General features: G+C 34.5%; 1 protein-coding gene across 1 annotated transcript in view; it reads right to left on the reverse strand.

The window, feature by feature from the left end:
• The window catches only part of LOC149791128 (uncharacterized), an 82,633-nt gene extending 75,436 nt beyond the window's left edge, over nt 1–7,197 (reverse strand). Inside the window, exons 1-2 of the mRNA XM_089973047.1 lie at nt 5,581–7,197; nt 4,082–4,194 (exon numbers count right to left, since the gene is read on the reverse strand). Coding sequence (XP_089829173.1) covers nt 4,082–4,194; nt 5,581–5,607 — 140 coding nt within the window. The 5' untranslated portion in view covers nt 5,608–7,197. The remainder of the gene's footprint in view (nt 1–4,081; nt 4,195–5,580) is intronic.
• Nucleotides 7,198–15,148: the final 7,951 nt, after the last annotated feature.

Consider the following 15,148-nt stretch of genomic DNA (forward strand, 5'->3'; position numbering starts at 1 on the left):
GGCTCAATTATAGGTGGGGTCTATAACTACCAGTAAAATACTCCATGGTTTGGTGATAGTTGGGTTCCCAAACTACCAGTAAAACACTCCACGGGTTGTGATAGCTGGCTTCTATGTTATTGTTGTTGTTCTAGGGTTAAATGCCATTTTTCATCACAAGATAGGCTATACAGGGCTCGAAATTAGCGGTAGTCCGCTAGCCCGAGGCTAGTAGATTTCTGGTCGGACTAGTAACTTTCATAATGTTAATAGTCCGATGGGCTAGTAAGTTTCGGTTATCAACAGTCAGCGTTTGCTTTTTGCCATTCCCTAATAAAGATTTGACTTCACCAGATGTTCTATAGTATCAAAGCAATTACCATTGTAAACACAGTCATAAAATATTAGCATGAAAAGATGAAGTCTATTTCTGCCTCGAAAATGTGCGTTGGATGCCATCCAATTTTGTGTATTTCGCTTAACAGTGCCAATTATGGTCCCGCCATTAACAACCGGACATGGGTAATTGATCCTAATTAGTCTGATAATGAATTAAATGAAAAATGACGTGGCATTACTTTATTCAATCGACCACAGTGACAAACTACAAATGGGTAAACCACACAAACGAACACGGTAAAAACTATTCAAAGAAATTAGTTTGCATGTTTGAGTAATTGTTTTTTTTTGTTTAACTCGCTTGCCAAACACTCAAACAGTCGCAATCGGAAAATTGCATAATTTACATCTGCATCGAAATAATTAAAAGAATTAGATCGATTTATTACGATTACTTTATTGACACATCCTTTCCTTACAAATACTTTTTCTACGATGATAAGAATAGATTTTATGTTTTTTCCCTTACAAGAATGAACAAATAATTGGATACATGTGAAGATATCCAAGCAGAATGCCCTATATTTGTTGGGAATTAAAATCTCTGATCATGGGCATCTAAGATTTGAAAATTTTCCACCTTATTATTAATTTCAGCAATACACTGAGGTCCAATTAATTAGGAAAAATTACCAAACTTACGCTGTTAATGATGAGACGGTAATTGGAGCTGTTAAATACATCGTGACGAGTCAGATGGATTTGTTTAATGGGAACACACTGTTTCCAAACTGAAACAAACATCATCTTCTGATGGTAATATTTTATAACAGTGTTTACAATAGCCACTGCTTTGATCCTGCAGAACATCCGCTGAAGTCTTTATTAGGGAGAGGCCATTTAATTTTAGAGATGTTTAGGCAAAGGCACATGTTTTGAAACGTGTTTCTTGCTCTGACTTTCTGATATAAAGGACACTGTGTCATTCCTTTCCTCACTTTAACTAATTCGCATCAGCTATACAGTACCATCTCGTATTTCAACACGAGGCACAATTCCCTCCTTATAAAACAGGCAAAATGTGGCGTTTTATAGAAAGTGTTTAGCCACCGGAAAAAAGCAAAAGTTGAATGAAAATGACGTGAATAACAGGAATAATTCTTATGATAGGGAAAAGCATAATCAAACGTTTCAGAAGACATGGACAAAAGACAGGGAATGGATGAATTATGATGAGGAAAAAAACGGTATGCGGTCTAACTGGTGTACGGAATTTGCAAAAACAAAAACAGAGAAAACATCCGGTTTTGTTGCCGGTTGTTAGAACTTTAAAATTGAATCGGCAAACGTACATGAAAGCTGTGGGCAACACAAAGAGTTCAGAGAGAAAAGCAGCTATGCAGATACCACATTTGTATGAATTTGTCAGCTGGATGAGATGAAAGGAGTTGATGTTTGAGAGTCTTAATGATAAACATGTTGTTACATTTACTCACTACATGGTTGAAAGTGAAATGCAGAAATGTTTCAAAGGTGTGAATGAAACAATGTTTCTTGCAGTAGTGTGCGACACTTGTACCGAAACTCCAATTCAGGAGGAGGAAATTGCATATATTAGAATTTGCAAAGGAGAAGAAATTAAATAATTGTTCCTGGCAATTGATATTGTAGAGAAGGCAGAAGGGATCCTGAAGGTGATCACCACTGCACAACTGCATGAAAGTAAATTCATGTACACACTGTACACCTGCATGAAAGTAAATACACGTATTCACTGTACTCCTGCATGAAAGTAAATACATGTACTCACTGTACTCCTGCATGAAAGTAAATACAAGTACTCACTGTACTCCTGCATGAAAGTAAATCCATGTACACACTGTACACCTGCATGAAAGTAAATGCACATGCTCACTGTACTCCTGCATGAAAGTAAATACATGTACTCACTGTACTCCTGCATGAAAGTAAATACATGCACTCACTGTACTCCTGCATGAAAGTAAATACATGTACTTACTGTACTCCTGCATGAAAGTAACACGTACTTATTGTACTCCCGTATGAAAATAAATAATTTACTCATTGTACGCCTGCATTAAAGTAAATACACATAATCTTTGCACTCCAGCATTAAAGTAAATAAATGTACTCATTGTACTCCTGCATTAAAGTAAATGCACATAATCTTTGCACTCCAGCATTAAAGTAAATAAATGTACTCATTGTACTCCTGCATGAAAGTAAATAAATTTACTCTTTGTACTCCTGCATTAAAGTAAATACACATAATCATTTCACACCAGCATTAAAATAAATATATGTACTCACTGTACTCCTGCATGAAAGTAAATACATGTACTCTTTGTACTCCTGCATGAAGGTAAATACGTGTACTCATTGTACTCATGCATGAAAGTAAATAAATGTACTCTTTGTACTCCTGCATTAGAGTAAATACACATAATCATTGCACTCCAGCATTAAAATAAATATGTACTCACTGTACTCCTGCATGAAAGTAAATGCATGTACTCATTGTACTCGTCCATGTAAGTAAATACATGTGATCAATGCACTCCTGCATAAAAGTAAATACATGTAATCATTCCACTCGGTCGGAAATGACAGGTGGTCACTCATAGCAATTTTTACTGTATTACCTTGGTCCCGAGGATAATAAGATGAAAGGATAGTACCGTATTATGAAAATGGCAACATTAAGAATACCGTACAATTTAGTACCGTATTATGAAAATGGCAACATTAAGAATACCGTACAATTTAGTACCGTATTATGAAAATGGCAACATTAAGAATACCGTACAATTTAGTACCGTATTATGAAAATGGCAACATTAAGAATACCGTACAATTCAGTACCGTATTATGAAAATGGCAACATTAAGAATACCGTACAATTTAGTACCGTATTATGAAAATGGCAACATTAAGAATACCGTACAATTCAGTACTGTATTATGAAAATGGCAACATTAAGAATACCGTACAATTCAGATTGTGGAGCACTGGGTGGCAGAGTGTACAAATCGCTCAAGTATTCGCCTTTACATATCACTAACATCTCATCTGTCATGAACTGATTGTACTCCTCCATGAAAATACATGCAATCATCCATGAAAACAATACATGTACTCACCCATGAAAATAAACACATGTACTCATCCATGAAAATAAATATATACACTCACCCATGAAAATAAACACATGTACTCATCCATGAAAATAAATACATCTACTCCTCCATGAAAATACATGCACTCATCCATGAAAAAAATACATGTACTCATCCATGAAAATAAACACATGTACTCGTCCATGAAAATAAACACATGTACTCATCCATGAAAATAAATACATACACTCACCCATGAAAATAAACACATGTACTCATCCATGAAAATAAATACATGTACTCATCCATGAAAATAAATACAATTACTCATCTATGAAAGGAAACACATGTACTTGCTGTATACTCATCCATGAAAATATATACATGTACTCATCCATGAAAATAAACACATGTATTCATCCATGAAAATAAATACATGTACTCATCTATGAAAATAAATACGTGTAGTCACTGTACAATTATGCATGAAAGTAAATAAACACTCACATTCTCATTTCTAACTGAAATAATTATCTGCTCCTGGATAACATAAAATGCTATATAATGCAATGCGTTCTTTGTTCGCCTTATTAAAAGAGGAAAGAAATAAACAATCATAATCTCACCTGAAGTAGAGGATCATGCCAATGTCATGCTGGAATCTAAGAAATAGATCCAGCTGATCTGTGGCTATCTCATGTCCGGCAGCCAGGTCTTCAAGTACACTCCGAGGAATAACCTGTAAACACGAGTCTCATAGGATTTTTATCTTTATAGAAGTAACTTCTAATATGACTATTGTATGTATGTGATAAATACTATACATTATACATATATAATTAATCTCCATTCACTAAAGAAAAGAAAAGATCAGCAAAAATAAAGTTACATTTATTTAGTCCTACATATAAAGTCCTTATCGATTTGAAGAGTATATATTGGGATTGAGAGATAAATAAATGATCTGTGTTATTTTTACAATCATTTAATATTGGCAAATATACGGATACAGTGAGTGTGACCTGGAAAATGTAGTAATACCCAAAGAAGCAATTCTTTATATAAGTTAGATGTGAATTAATTGCAGATTACTAAGTGTGAGCAACGGTATGATTCTTGACAATCCAAAAGTTTAAAACTTATAATGGATGTTTTAATTGGAGCAGGTACACGGCTTGACGTTATGCTTTAGGTTGTCTTGTCCATTTGGGCAAAAGAGTGGTTCAATTCAACTGATTGAGATTAGTTGTCACTTGACACAAAAACTGACTAAAATGTTCTGTGTTAAGCTACAGCCAATTTCAACTGGAAAAGTTAAGATGCTACAACTAGCTGCATTGTAGTTCACTCCAATTATCCAAAACTGTTTCAAACTGAATAAGTGAACAGATAGTTTAGTTATTTATCCTTATCTTTATGGAGAGGGAGGGGAATTATTTCAATGTCATAATCAAGATTATGTCAGATATTCTGAATCCAGACCTGCCAACCCTGACGAGCCCATTTCAATAAAGCAGTTGAATTTTTTCCACAAGATTGACCATTTTTCAGCAAGGTGTAACAAAATATCAATAACTGCTAGTGTAAAGCTGAGAAACGTAATTATAAGTTTGACGCATCGACGATAAACATGATGTTCAATTGAAAAGTTTGTAAAGTATGTGCAGACTTTATTTCCACTAGTACAGTTGCACAAACTCTAGTTCCAAACCCTATGCAGCTCAATGGCTTGCTGCTTTTATTCACAAAAATCTGAATACTCCTTTTTATTCATATGTGTTGATTATTAAGACTTTTCTAGAAGCTTATTTTCCCTTCCATCTTAAACATGCATCTCTTTCCGGATGCCATTTAAAAAAAATTATCTAATCAACAGAATGATCACGCAGATGCTTCATATGAACAAATAGGTGCAGTTAGTTTGGTTCCCAGACTAATTTCACTAATTCGAAAATGAAACCTGGATCCAAATGAAACATGGATGAACCATTGATCCTGATTTATCGGCAACGATTATTTTATCCATAGTTTTGGCTAGTATGCCTAAGTCTGTATTTTAAGGGTAATATTCATAAGACTTATGGCAAAGTTGGCAGATCTGTGAATCACATTCTCAAATGTATACCTTTTTCCCATCACGTCTGAGTTTCATTAATGCCTGTTCCAGCGGGAACCACTGTGCAGGTATTTTCTCACCCCAGTATTTCTGCTGAGATGCCACCTGGACAATTTTCCTCTTCAAATTTTCTAATTTGCTGTCTACAACAGTGTTGTCAATGGCAAACTCCTCATTAACTAAGTGAATCCTGGAAGGCTTGTCCTTAAGATAGGTACGGACTTCTTTGAAGTAGTCTTCACAGACCTTATGTCTATCGCCCTAGAAAGGGAATAACAATTTACATTTAAAACAATTCACATTAATAACAATTCACATTAATCAAGTAAATCTTCGTTATTGGAATGAGAGATGGAATTATTTATATACCAGTAATGCATTTATTGGAATGAGAGATGGAATTATTTATATATCAGTAATGCATTTATTGGAATGAGAGATGGAATTATTTATATACCAGTAATGTATTTATTGGAATGAGAGATGGAATTATTTATATACCAGTAATGTATTTATTGGAATGAGATGGAATTGTTTATATACCAGTAATGTATTTATTGGAATGAGATGGAATTGTTTATATACCAGTAATGCATTTATTGGAATGAGAGATGGAATTATTTATATACCAGTAATGTATTTATTGGAATGAGAGATGGAATTATTTATAAACCAGTAACGCATTTATTGGAATGAGAGATGGAATTATTTATATACCAGTAATGTATTTATTGGAATGAGAGATGGAATTATTTATATACTAGTAATGTATTTATTGGAATGAGAGATGGAATTATTTATATACCAGTAACGCATTTATTGGAATGAGAGATGGAATTATTTATATACCAGTAATGCATTTATTGGAATGAGATGGAATTATTTATATATCAATAATGTATTTATTGGAATGAGATGGAATTGTTTATATACCAGTAATTGCATTTATTGGAATGAGAGATGGAATTATTTATATACCAATAAAGCATTTATTGGAATGAGAGATGGAATTATGAGAGATGAAATTATTTATATACCAGTAATGCATTTATCAGTGATACATACTTACTTAGAGACAATAAATTCCCAAACCCCAGTTTTAAATATTACAAAGGATATCTTTGTCTGATAATAAGCCGAACTCTTACCTTCATTATAATAGTGTCTGTCCACTTTGCATCAATCTACTGTAGGAATAAGTCCACCCCTTCCTTTCATAATGTCATCCACGTAGTATCATTATACTGTAGGAACAAGTCCACCCCTTACTTTCATACTGTCATCCACTTTGTATCATTATACTGTAGGAATAAGTCCACCCCTTACTTTCATAATGTCATCCACGTTGTATCATTATACTGTAGGAACATGTCCACCCCTTACATTCATACTGTCATCCACTTTGCATCACTCTCTACTGTAGGAATAGTTCCACACCTTACTTTCATATTGTCATCCACTTTGTATCATTCTACTGTAGGAACAAGTCCACCCCTTACTTTCATACTGTCATCCATTTTGTATCATTCTACTGTTGGAATAAGTCCACCCCTTACTTTATTAACATTGTCTGTCCATTTGTATCACTCTACTGTAGGGATAAGTCCACCCCTTACTTTATTAGCATTGTCTGTCCATTTGTATCACTCTACTGTAGGGATAAGTCCACCCCTTACTTTATTAACATTGTCTGTCCATTTGTATCACTCTACTGTAGGGATAAGTCCACCCCTCACTTTATTAACATTGTCTGTCCATTTGTATCACTCTACTGTAGGGATAAGTCCACCCCTTACTTTATTAACATTGTCTGTCCATTTGTATCACTCTACTGTAGGGATAAGTCCACCCCTTACTTTATTAACATTGTCTGTCCATTTGTATCACTCTACTGTAGGGATAAGTCCACCCCTTACTTTATTAGCATTGTCTGTCTATTCGTATCATTCTAATGTAGGGATAAGTCCACCCCTTACTTTATTATTAATACTGTCTGTCCATTTGTATCACTCTACTGTAGGGATAAGTCCACCCCTTACTTTATTAACATTGTCTGTCCATTTGTATCATTCTACTGTAGGGATAAGTCCACCCCTTACTTTATTAACATTGTCTGTCCATTTGTATCACTCTACTGTAGGGATAAGTCCACCCCTTACTTTATTAACATTGTCTGTCCATTTGTATCACTCTACTGTAGGGATAAGTCCACCCCTTACTTTATTAGCATTGTCTGTCTATTCGTATCATTCTAATGTAGGCATAAGTCCACCCCTTACTTTATTATTAATACTGTCTGTCCATTTGTATCACTCTAATGTAGGGATAAGTCCACCCCTTACTTTATTAGCATTGTCTGTCCATTTGTATCACTCTACTGTAGGGATAACTCCAACCCTTACTTTATTAATACTGTCTGTCCATTTGTATCATTCTAATGTAGGGATAAGTCCAACCCTTACTTTATTAATACTGTCTGTCCATTTGTATCATTCTACTGTAGGGATAAGTCCACCCCTTACTTTATTAGCATTGTCTGTCTATTCGTATCATTCTAATGTAGGGATAAGTCCAACCCTTACTTTATTAATACTGTCTGTCCATTTGTATCATTCTAATGTAGGGATAAGTCCAACCCTTACTTTATTAATACTGTCTGTCCATTTGTATCACTCTAGTGTAGGGATAAGTCCACACCTTACTTTATTAACATTGTCTGTCCATTTGTATCACTCTACTGTAGGGATAAGTCCAACCCTTACTTTATTATTAATACTGTATGTCTATTCGTATCATTCTACTGTAGGGATAAGTCCACCCCTTACTTTATTAGCATTGTCTGTCTATTTGTATCATTCTACTGTAGAGATAAGTCCAACCCTTACTTTATTATTAATACTGTCTGTCCATTTGTATCACTCTACTGTAGGGATAAGTCCACCCCTTACTTTATTAACATTGTCTGTCCATTTGTATCATTCTACTGTAGGGATAAGTCCAACCCTTACTTTATTATTAATACTGTCTGTCTATTCGTATCATTCTACTGTAGGGATAAGTCCACCCCTTACTTTATTAGCATTGTCTGTCTATTCGTATCATTCTAATGTAGGGATAAGTCCACCCCTTACTTTATTATTAACATTGTCTGTCCATTTGTATCATTCTACTGTAGGGATAAGTCCACACCTTACTTTATTAGCATTGTCTGTCCATTTGTATCACTCTACTGTAGGGATAAGTCCAACCCTTACTTTATTAGCATTGTCTGTCCATTTGTATCACTCTACTGTAGGGATAAGTCCAACCCTTACTTTATTATTAATACTGTCTGTCCATTTGTATCATTCTACTGTAAGTCCAACCCTTACTTTATTACTAATAGTGTATGTCCATCTGTATCACTCTACTGTAGGGATAAGTCCAACCCTTACTTTATTAGCATTGTCTGTCCATTTGTATCACTCTACTGTAGGGATAAGTCCAACCCTTACTTTATTATTAATACTGTCTGTCCATTTGTATCATTCTACTGTTGGAATAAGTCCAACCCTTACTTTATTACTAATAGTGTATGTCCATTTGTATCACTCTACTGTAGGGAAAAGTCCACCCCTTACTTTATTATTAATACTGTCTGTCTATTCGTATCATTCTACTGTAGGGATAAGTCCACCCCTTACTTTATTAGCATTGTCTGTCTATTCGTATCATTCTAATGTAGGGATAAGTCCACCCCTTACTTTATTATTAACATTGTCTGTCCATTTGTATCATTCTACTGTAGGGATAAGTCCACCCCTTACTTTATTATTAATACTGTATATCCATTTGTATCACTCTACTGTAAGGATAAGTCCACCCCTTACTTTATTATTAATACTGTATATCCATTTGTATCACTCTACTGTAGGGATAAGTCCAACCCTTACTTTATTAGCATTGTCTGTCTATTCGTATCATTCTAATGTAGGGATAAGTCCAACCCTTACTTTATTATTAACATTGTCCATTTGTTACTATGTACTGTAGGAAAAAGTCCACCGCTTACTTTATTATTAACATTGTCTGTCCATTTGTTACTCTGTGCTGTAGGAAAAAGTCCATCATTACTTTATATTATAAAGGTTATCTATCATAATACTGTAGGAACTACCAACAATGTCTCAGTGACTTTTAATAGTCTTACTGCACATACATACAGATATTTAGAAGCACCTTTGTTCTTGGAAATTTCAGTTACAATATGTACCCACAAAGAAGAAACCCAGAAAGAAGTCAAAGAGAAATTGATTATATATGTCAAGTTGCTGACATTGTGCAAAGAGAAATTGATTATATATGTCAGGTTGCTGACATTGTGCAAAGAGCACATTTTAGACATAAGATGTTGGCAATAATAGACATTAGATGTTGGCCAAAATAGATATAATATGTTGGTAATAATAGACATTAGATGTTGGCCATAAAAGATATCAGATGTTGGCCATAACAGGTTATTTGATGTTGGCCATAAAAGATATTAGATGTTGACTATAATAGACATAAGATGTTGGCAATAATAGACATTAGATGTTGGCCATAATAGATATAAGATGTTGGTAATAATAGACATTAGATGTTGGCCATAATAGATATAAGACTGTAAGGCTTGTAATGTTTCAAGACAGGCTTCCAAGTAGGAGAAGAAGTCATAGCTAATTTGTGGTAATACTTAAAGCTCTTCATGGCCGTGACCAGCAGAGGTAATAAAATAAGAAACAACAATGAAACTATATTACACAGTTAGATATTGATGCAGTTACAGACATGACAATGAAAACTATATTACACAGTTAGATATTGATGCAGTTACAGATATGACAATTAAAACTATATTACACAGTTAGATATTCATGCAGTTACAGACATGACAATGAAAACTATATTACACAATTAGATATAGGTGCAGTTACAGACATGCACATATTGGACTTTAAGCATTTTGTCTTTCCGAACTGCATATCTACATAAATCACAAAATGTAATGATAACAATCTCCCAATTTAAAGTTTATTTTTCCTAATACTTTCTGTTGAGGACTTTGTCATTAATTTCCAAAGAAAGGAACAGGACAGAGATAAAACTATACTGCACAATCTTTACAATCAGTTCTGTATCCACATTTAAAGACTTACTATCCTTCAGATGTTCAGAAAAGAAAATGACTAGCTGTTGATTTGTCAAATGACCAGATTTTAACCCTCCTAAGTAAAATCATTACATAATTATACAAGTCTATTTACTCTACACACATTTACATAAAAATATCTAAGCAATTACGGTGTAAAAGTAATGATCTTTTCTTAAATTTGACTTTCCCCTAACTTCACTTCTCAAAAAATTTACCTTTAGCAGCAGAGAGGGCGAAGAGACCCAAGAATTCCGACAAAAAAAAAAAATAAACACAAAAATAAAATCATCTCGTAGAAAGGTCCAGATTTTTACAAATAAAACGTTTCCTGGGAGGTTTTTATTTTTGTTGAAACCAACCCCATCAATAAAACCTTAGTTCCAAAAGGTAGCTGAAAAATAAAGTACTCTACGTGTTTATTTACTTTTTTGTTTAATTTCCACGGACGACCAACATTGGTAGGCGCCCTCTCTGCTGCTATTAATTTTAAAAATCAGAAACGTTAAAAGATTTTATCAAGACCCACACGATATCTTGTTCTTGGATCATGTAGATTTATTGTTATAAATCCATGCGGAGTAGCTTGCGCTCGTGAAAAGACATTTCCAATCCATGTCACCACCACACCAAGTTTGATGAATATTTCTAAGTGTGTGTATGTCTACACCATTAAACACAACTAAAATATTGCAGTTCTCTCTGATGACTTTTGGTATTTGTGTATACCGTTGAGTAACATAGATCACATCTGTATGCCGCGAGAAAATATTCTGGCTGGATTTGATTGTCTATCTAGCATCACATCGTCGTATACAACTAAATTATCAATAAATCCATCTAAAACATCTACGGATGGTGCTTCATCAAACTCTATGACATCATTATCTTCGTCTAGTAATCTAACACCTCTGATCATCAACTTGGCGTGAGTTCACATTAGGAGGTTTACGGAGGTATTTTCACATGGAGAGTCAATTTCACATCGAGGAATCGAAATATTTATTTCACAGCATTGAGAGAGCGGATTGTTTATTTCAAGTTCTTCGCAACATAAAGATATATTCATTTTTTAATAAAAAAATTAAATTTCATTGAAGGTCGGGGGAATTAAAATGTTATTTTCTCACTCATAGAAGGGTCAAAATGTTATTCTGAATATGGGATGGTTGATGCGAAATAATTTCACATTAGAATCTTAATTTCCTTCCCGGGTCATGAATGAACTATCATAAATATATCATATTATTAGGAATATGATAGTTCATTCATGTCATGACGGTTATCTAACCTCTGTCAGGGTCATAAATATATAGTTCATTCATGTCACGGGTTTAAATTTTTGTGTTTCGTTCGATGTATGAATGGACTTTCATAAATATATAGAAATATGAAACTTCCCCCATATCATAAATATGTTTCGGACAACAACAAAAAATAATTATCTTTTCACGATGATAAATATTCTTCTAATGTTGGTATCGGTCGATTTCTTCTCGTAAGATACTCAACAAGTAATCGATACCTTGTTCCACCACAATCCATGCAGAGCTGTTTTTTGCTCGGACACCTTTTCGCAGCTGATACATCTCTGAGGACCTCGCGAATTATTTGAGATTCTTGCCACTTTTTTATGATCGCCGCAAACATCACCAAGGCAGTTTTTTCCGCATAATTGTTTTGATCCTTGAAGAAGCCAAGCGCATTTGTTGACCATCTTATATTTAATATCTTATATATTTAATTGGAGATTAAAAAGTCAATCAATTAGATATATGGATATTAAGCATAATGAGCGAAAAACAAATACGTGGTGGAAAATTATGAAACAGAAAAGAGCGGTAATACTATTAGTATTACAGACAAAAGTTTAAATGAAGATTATTGTTGCCTGGAAAAGATTCCAGAGGTTGTTTTTGATAATTTATTCGATAATGTTACTGAGGAAGAAGCGCGAGTTTTATGTGAGACAAATTACTATATGTTACGCGATTATTACGGTTTATTTCCCGCCTCGTTGTTAGATCAGTATGTTTCGACAACAACGAAAGAAGCAGCTATTCGAGCCCTTCAAAGTACATCTCGCGATAATTATTATCTGCCAGGAATTATCATTCAGCACTTTAAAATCTTTTATATATTCGCGACTGATGATGATTTTGAATCCGTTGCAGATAAATTCGCCGGTCTGGCATCTGTGATTGAAATTATACCGAAATTTCGCAGCAGATATCCGATCTTCGATATTGATTCGTTTTACAAATATTATGAAAACTACGCTGATTTTCTTGATAAGAAAGGAACTCTGATAGAGTCTGAAGAAAAATTATCCACGGAGAATATTATTGAATATTTTGCTAGATTATGCAACTGTGATAATAACAGCGTTTATTTGTTCTCAACGACGAGCGGATATCATGTATTGTGTAAATCCATCCCTGTGACATTCGAACGACAACAAAAACTAACAAAACATGCAAAATTAGATAATCCAACATGGAAAATTGATCCTCAGGCTGGCCTTCACAGCATAAAGTTATCAGGGACAAGATCGAATAAACCGAATTCTGTTTGTAAGAGATTGATATCGGGCCAGACAACTTTACCGCGAGATCTATTAGTTTGTCCAACTTCTATTCAGCCCCTCGAGGTTAGATTCGTTACGCATGAAGAAAATTTCAATAATAATTTTTCCGACGCCGACATCAATGAAGATGATTTCACCCAGATATCAATGACGCTGACAGGCGAACCAGATAACCTATTAGGAATAGTATCGCAGACAAAAAACTATTATAACGTGCGACGTCGGCCAGGACACTTTTGCAATATTTGCCAACGACAACACGGTATTAGTATTCATGGTCATGCAACATTGAAATGTAATAATTGTATCATCATCGTTGATATTTATCGCTGCATTGTCATTTGTCCTAGTTCAATGAAAGAAAAAATAATTATCGACCGTGGAGATAGGTCTATCTCAAACGAGATTAACGATCTTTTGTCAGGAAAAAGGATTAATAATTCTGCGCTGACTGACATCGTTGAGAAATTACCACAGCAACATAGAAATATCAAATACATCAAATATCTCCTACAACATAAATACAACCCAACGAAAGTTTATTCTGCGCCGATAACACCAGATTACAGTTATACAAGTAAACCACAACAAGGTGGAGGTTGTGAGATAACCGACGGTGACTACGTCGATGGTTCTGCATGTGGACTGGGCAAATCAGAAGCCGCATGGAGATCGAGAAAACCACAACAATCTGTTATTTATATCAGTTACAGAAAATCATTGACAGAGAAAATAAAATCAGATTATCACATCGAGTTCTTTCGAGACATTACTGGTGAAAATGACATCGGCGGCAGCAGGAAGGTTATAGTGCAGGTTGAGTCGTTATGTAGGGTTAGTGGTAAGGTGGATGTGTTAATCATCGATGAATGGCACGGCATTCGACGGCAGATATTTAGCAACATTAATAAATAGAAGAAATACTACTCCAGTTTGCTATCGTTGATAAACACAGCTGGTTGTGTAATCGTTCTTGACACGAACATTAACGACGATGATGTTAAGATTTTCAAATTAATACGGCCAAATATGAAATTCGTCAAGAATGAGTATAAGCCCGATCATGATAAAAAAATTTATCCTGGAAACATCACATAAAGACAATCTGGAATTATTACTGGAAAGAATAAAGACAGAAAAAATTGCCATCTTCGCGCATAATAAATCCAACACAGAATATTCTGTTGAGGGACTAGCTAGATTATTACAATCGCGAGGTTATCGAATAAAATACTATCACGCAGATACCTATCCAGAAGAAAAGGAGAAAGATTTCTCAGACATCAATAATGTGATTAATGACTACAATGGTGTAATATTTAACCACACACTTGAAGCCGGCGTCAGCATCCGGTGATGGTGTTATTGATGAATTTCTCAATACAACTATCGGTGATCGGATAAAATATTCTGAGGTTCAAATTAAAACCGAGGACGATATTATCAGAGAAAATATTATGAAACAAACCGCACAGGAAGAACAAAACTCACAGAAAGAACAAACCGCACATATGGGACATAACGCAGTTTATCATCGATGTGACCCTGACGATAAGTTACCGCCATACGTGGCCAAAAAGAAGTATCTGAATTACATATTTCAGACTGATGTTGCAGAATTCAAATCGGAAAAAATAGAATAATTATACAAGAAATCTAGAAATATGTTGCTAGCTATGCAAGTTATCGTTGATAAATTTAATCACGGCACCGCGATAGATAGCACCAAATACAGATCGGATAAAATCTCGCCTCGGGAGAAGATCGATATCATCAGAGATCTGTTAACGAGGCTGAATTTACCTGATTTTGTTCCGGAC

The sequence above is a fragment of the Sinohyriopsis cumingii genome, chromosome 10, assembly GCF_028554795.1.
Source record: "Sinohyriopsis cumingii isolate HCF-2022 chromosome 10, ASM2855479v2, whole genome shotgun sequence".
NCBI classification, from domain to species: domain Eukaryota; kingdom Metazoa; phylum Mollusca; class Bivalvia; order Unionida; family Unionidae; genus Sinohyriopsis; species Sinohyriopsis cumingii.